We start from the raw sequence: 6,314 nt of genomic DNA on the forward strand, positions 1-6,314 counted from the left end.
TTGAATTTTGCGCGCGCTACAAATGCTGTTAAGTTAACAGTGCACGCTATGTGTTGTCTGCGCGGTTGACATTCTGTATAGTTAACATTGCAGCGTTGCCACTAGCAAGAGCAGTGCAAGGTGAGCACTTTTATTGAGTGGGCAGCACTGTTTTCTGGCAGGGCTGAGTGCGTGCTAAGGTCAGACAGAATAAATTGCTGCACAAATCCGACAAAATGGAGAGCAGTTATGCTCAGTAAAACATTTCAATTAAACTAATATTATTTTGAGCTATTTATATTTCCTATTGCTGTTCACTAGTATTACTATTACTAGCTTCACAATTGACATTGAATACAGAGAGCTGGCTATGTTTACATATTCTCTCCCATACTGTCAATTGTTTATGACGTCACATTGCTGGAGCGCAAAGAGAGCACACCCGCATATTGCGCACTCTGAAATATTTGCCATGAAAAACAGCTGAAACCAAAACAAAAGAAATTGCAATTAGTCGCAATATCAAGTATGCATTAGTAATCCACACATTTAATCGAAACAGCTGTTGTGTGACAACGATAGCGTGGAAAGGGACAGTAAAAGTTAAGATTCAACCGCAAAATCAGACATCGAGGAGAGATCCAAAACAGATCTTCGTGTGGCTTTAGTGGTTTCAAGTTGGATGTGGGTATCGCCCTCACAATCAATTCATTGACAATTTGCAGTACAAAGTGTAAAGATGGTGGACGATAAACTCACGCTGAAGCAGGCCGAGGTGTCAGTGCAGCGCTTCCAGGAGCAGGCTGTGCCCCATCACATGAGTCTGCTCGAGAATCATCGGAGCAACATTGAGAAGAGCCTCGCTCTGGGCGATTGGCACAAGATCAAAAAGGAAGAGTTAAATGCAATGCGTGTTATTAAACAGATTAAAAACTTACTGCTAGAAATGGATGCACTGCGCGAGAAGTTGCGAGAGGAGGATCAGGAGCGTTTCGATAACTTGATGAAGGCGGGCAAGGATCGGGCTTTCGAGGGCATGAAGAAGTTTTTAGGTGAGCCAAGAGTTTTTAAAGCAATTTATTTATCAATGAGAAGCTTAAAAGCAATTGACCTTGAATAAGTATAGTTCGCATAGGTCAGTTACTCAATTGACTTCGGTTGTGTATCCATATTTTCTTGACCTTTCCAAAACATCTTATATTTGCTTACAGAATTGAAGCTAAAAACGCCCAACGTCCAGCAGGATGACGATCAGGATAATCATTCGTTGGTGGACATAGATAATGTGCCCGCTCTGCAGCATACTCTACCGCAGTTGCAAACAAATTTCCAGCTGGAGGAGCATCAGCTGCTACAGAGGCAATCCTGTCTGGAGCAAATGGAGCAGCTGCAGCATGAAATCTATAGTCTCAATTGCATGTTCCATAACATGCGAGAGCTTACGCAGGAGCAGGCAAATAGCGTTCAGTCTATAGCAGACAATGCAGAGGAAGCTTTGGAGAATGTAATCGAGGGCGAGAAACAGCTAAGAAATGCCTTGACCTACAGGAAGGCGATGTATCCGGTTGTGGGCGCTCTGCTAGGCACCTGTGTGGGTGGTCCCATTGGCCTGGTAGCTGGCATAAAGGCAGGTAGTCTCGCCGCCGTTGGCTGTGGCATACTGGGATTCACTGGCGGATCTGTGCTGAAGAGCAATCCGAATGTGATGCACGGCAACATCGAGGAGCAGCAGGCACAACAGCTGGAGGACGGCAACGATTCCACCGAGACTCTCGAGCTGGCCGAGAAGTCCGAATGACCAAGAAGCAATTCCGGGGTCTTGGCAACTACGACCATGTGGACAGGCAACAGGCTCCGTCTGGAGGCAGCCACCACAGGCGTCATATGCAGTGTGCGCAGCTATTGTAACATACAGTGAGGGCGTAGCTAAAAAGTGGAAGGATGAAAGTCCTTGAATTTGTTTGTGAGGCAGCAGAAGCAGAAAGACAACTGAGAAGTTACTGTGCAATTTCTATTTGGTTTAAGTTTAGAAAACGTTTAGATCTATTTGAATCTCGCTCTGAGATCTTTATTAAGAGAGAATCAGCATTTCCAAATTATTTGATTCATTTCGGTAAACCGAGATGAATATTACACTAAGGAAAAATTTTTGTACTGAAGAAGAAATTCGTATTATTTCTTCTTCAATGAATGTTCCCATTTGGTAGAGTCATTAATGTAAGATCTTGAACGAAAGAAGCAGGTTCTTCGATGTGCTCTTCTTCAATCCATTGTCTTAGCTAGTTAAGGAGATGCAGGAAAGTCTGCTGATGATAATCGATATGTTCTCCCATCTTCTGATTCTCTGTACTCTTCTCTTGTTTAAGATGAACAGAAGCTACCAGGCGAAACAACCTTTTAAAGAGAATACTACAAGGTCGCAAAATATTCTGTGCGATTTATGAATCCCCAGTTTTGTTTAGTATTAAATTCTCAACCAAAATATTTTGTTATTCTGTGCCATTTAGCAAAAGCTTCTAAAAATCGTTTCCCTTCTTCAAATTTCTGTTCTTACATCTCTTTATCTGTCTCGGAAATAGTTTAAGCGTTGATTGTTGTTTTATCCATGACGGTTACCAAGTAGCTTACCTATAAACATATATATATACCTAGCAAATAGCTTCTATAAATATCCATTGATTTACTTCTAATTATCTTAAGCTTAAAGTTTCATGTGTAATTTTAAGGTTTTTTAATATGCAATATAAAATGTTCTATTGCTAACAGTTATGAAGTTGACTCTAAACATATCTTTAACTATATGCTATATACTTAATAACTAGGCGTGGTAGGGCGAGGCGTGGTGGGCTCTCCCTTTTATAACGGCACATTGACCGTTGTCCAAGCCTGCTTGAAGTTCTTCTTCTGTGCATGCTGCTTCTTGCGTAGACGCTTCGCTGTCTTCTTTCGCTTGAACCACTCAGGATAGTTGCCGAATTGATCTTTGAGTGTTTTGCTATTGAAAACGTGCTCCACACCGGTTTTCTCGTTCACTCTGACGATCTTTTGGCCCTTCTCCATTTTCTCTTGATGCTCGTACATCAGCTCCTGCTCCTCCTTGGTCTTAGCTGCCTGTTGGAGATTTGTTTATAGTTCATATTAGCACTATATATTTCTCTTAATCTTAGCTTACTCTCTTAATTTCTTTAGCTGTCTTAATCTCGGCAACTTCACCAATTTCCATCTTGATTTCCTTGCCATCTGCATCCAGCAGTCCCAATGTCTTCTTCAGGCGTATTAGCTCTTTCGCGTCATAGCGCGCCTTCTTGATTTTGTTCATCTCATCGCGGCGTTTGCGCGAACGATTTTGGCGTCCCATTATGCTATATAATTAAGAATCGGCAAAATATATTTAATTTGCGTTGCAGAAACGTCAACACGTGCAGAAGCTACAGATGTTTGTTATCGATAACGGTTATCGATGTGAGCATTGATATCTGCATTATGACGCTCGATTTTGCGTTAACAGCAAAATGTTTAACAGATTACTCAAATATGCGCAGGCCAAATTAATTGTCTGTTAAATTTAAATTGTGTGTAAATTTTTAGCTTACTGACTATAACTATTAGAATATTGACCGTAAAAGATTTTCAGAAATTGAATGTAAAGTTAAAATTAGGTGAATTGATGTTATAAAAAAAAAACCATTGATGGTGTAATATTGAGCATTCATGAAATATTGAAAATAATTGGCCATACTATATTAACAAAGAACTGACAATTGTAATACCCAACATTGTAACTAATTTCAATACTTGAAGTCCTTCGCTCTGCAAATCAAGTTTTGCTTACGACTCTTTTATTTTTGCCTATATAGTATATACCCTATTGTATGTAATACGGTCTGCACAGCAAACCAGTTTCTCACTCTCATTCTCGCTCATTGGTTGCAATATGATTTTTGTATACAAACAAAAGTCAGCTGCTAATTGTTTGCTGCAGAGAGCAACAGACAGACAGAGAGAGTGTTAGAGCGAGAGAGAACGTGAGACGAAATGAACGAAGCAATGAGAATACAATTGCCATCATAGTTAGTAGCAAGTTGAAGAAATACCCTAACTTTTTTGTTTGTCTGTCATTTTATAGTAATATATGTAGTTGTAAATATTTGAAGCCTATACATATTAATTTTAGAGTATGTAGAGATATATAAGAATATATGCATTTTACTTATAGGTGAAATTAATTCGCTTTAGCCCATTTATTTTGTTTAGGGTATTTCGTTAGTCATCTTTATTCTGTATTGCACAGGCGCAGCAGCGTTTGTGGCAGTGGCAAAGGCAGTCATATCAGGGTAACTGTGCCGAGCTCAGCTGTAGAGCCACCAGCACCACCAACACCACCACCAGCCCGACCAGCACCGTTGACTGGGCAGCTGAGTTGCCTCTTCTTCATTCGCTCGCCGTCAGTCGTCGTTAGCAAACGTCATCCGGAGTTTGTGTTGTTCGTCTTGTTTCTACTAAGCATACAAAACAAAAAAACAAAAAACTCACCCCACTCATTGAAAAATTAAATATTTAATTAAGAAACTTTTCGTAGATTATCTAAGCTTCAAGCAAGCATTGTGCAACATTTTTGCAGCAGCTTAAGAACATTTTAAACTCTCAAAGTGATTTTTTGTGTGCAGCCAAAAGGACCTTAGATTGCAGCGGATCAATAAAGCTAAAGGGGCAGCAAAGTAAGTGTACACAAATACAAATACAAACACAAAAGTATAAAAGCAAAAGCAGAAGCAAAAACACAAGCAAAGCCAGAGGCAAATGTTTTGCGGAAGTCAACATAAAATGGCATAGAAGCTGAAGAGAAGGAGGAAGAAAGAGGAAGCGTAAGAAGCAGAGCGCATTATATTGGAAATGTATTTAAATATGCACATGTACATACATGTGTATACAAGTATATATTTTATACAAATTTGTTTTATGCACGATTTACATACAAAAAGCGCAGCCAAGCGCAGCATAAAAAAAATTCTGATTGCACCTTCGCAGAGTTCACACTTTGTTTATATAAATACATACACATATACATATGCACACATATCTAAATTTATGTGTGTGACCTGTGCAGAACTTGTCTGGCCTGTCAGCGCAAAAGGTTCTACATACCATTGTGTGTGTGTGTGTGTGTGTGTGTGTGTATACCCTATAGCCTATGCCATATCTTTAGCTGCAAATCTTGCTTTCGACGTGCATCTCGCATTGTTTTTGTGTTTCGATTAGCCATAAATAAAACTTGCAGCACGATTTCAGCTTTAACAGAGATGCTTATCAAATGTCTTCGTCTCTTTTTTTTTGTGGAAATGACTTAACATTTCTTAGTTCTTTTTACTGGAAAAAGTCTAGCTTTACTTCACGCAGCTTTAATAGAAAAATCCCTAATACTTCCGAGTACAGATGAAAATACTTTTAAAATGATTTTGAAATTGTTTAATAATTTATTGCCATTCTGATTAGCCTCTAGATGCATTTCCTGATGATATAAAAATAACATTGCTTATGCCATTCAATTCTATAAATTATTTTGACCTTACAAAAATTTCTAAATTGTTGCGAATTTGATAAATATACATATGTAAAAGTCACGTCAACTATTTCTCTAGTCAATTTTACTTTGCTTTTTATATTTTAGTGCTTTAGAATGTATTTCTTTTTTTTTTATTTTAAATAAAAAAACATAGTCATTTCTTAATTATTGTGAATAAAAACTTAGAAAGAATATACAATACAATAATCAATTATGATTTCATCAATTTTATTAATTACTAAAAATCATTATTAATTATTGATTATTTTCATTTTCTATAATATAATCTTCATAAATTCGCTTTTCATTTAAACAAATGTATTTGAAATTCTTCGCCTATGTTCAAAAATATTTGAAAACCATGTCAGCTGTTCGCTATTTGATTTTCAAATGATATTTGAAATGTGTAAGAAAGAAAATATTGGATCTGAGCCAAAAAAAAAAAAAAAACACAAGAATATTCAATACAATTTTCTTTTGGTATAGCACGAAGAAAAGCCGAAGCACAGACCGCAAAAAAATATATATAATAAAATATATGATGAGCACAACCTTTTCGCTTGATGAGGGTATATCAAAGGGATCTGCGTAGATACCTAAACAAAAAAATAAATTACAAGAAATAAATATAATGAAAACCCAATCACGCAGTCTCGGCAAGTGAATCACACAAAAGTGCACAATAAGCCAGAGAACAGGTCTTGCAGGCTCATCTCATTGTTTTTTTTTCTGTTGCTTCGGCTTCTACGTTTTTCTTCTACTTATTGTACTT

The 6,314-nt window shown here is 37.6% G+C and overlaps 2 protein-coding genes across 2 annotated transcripts; one reads left to right on the forward strand and one right to left on the reverse strand.

Moving 5' to 3' along the window:
- Positions 1-445: 445 nt before the first annotated feature.
- Positions 446-2,752, forward strand: Syx17 (syntaxin 17). Its single transcript, XM_018101890.3, has 2 exons — positions 446-1,031; positions 1,191-2,752. Exons 1-2 carry the CDS (start codon positions 719-721, stop codon positions 1,775-1,777), a joined length of 900 nt encoding a protein of 299 aa, XP_017957379.1. The 5' UTR covers positions 446-718; the 3' UTR covers positions 1,778-2,752.
- LOC108651947 (uncharacterized) lies at positions 2,696-3,411 on the reverse strand. Its single transcript, XM_018101892.3, has 2 exons — positions 3,152-3,411; positions 2,696-3,090 (listed from the first exon to the last, which is right to left on the reverse strand). The coding sequence occupies exons 1-2, from the start codon at positions 3,335-3,337 to the stop codon at positions 2,836-2,838; spliced, it is 441 nt and encodes a 146-aa protein (XP_017957381.1). The 5' UTR covers positions 3,338-3,411; the 3' UTR covers positions 2,696-2,835.
- Positions 3,412-6,314: the final 2,903 nt, after the last annotated feature.

The sequence above is a fragment of the Drosophila navojoa genome, chromosome 4 (assembly GCF_054131105.1).
Source record: "Drosophila navojoa isolate 15081-1374.11 chromosome 4, UAZ_NAV_1.0, whole genome shotgun sequence".
NCBI classification, from domain to species: Eukaryota; Metazoa; Arthropoda; class Insecta; order Diptera; family Drosophilidae; genus Drosophila; species Drosophila navojoa.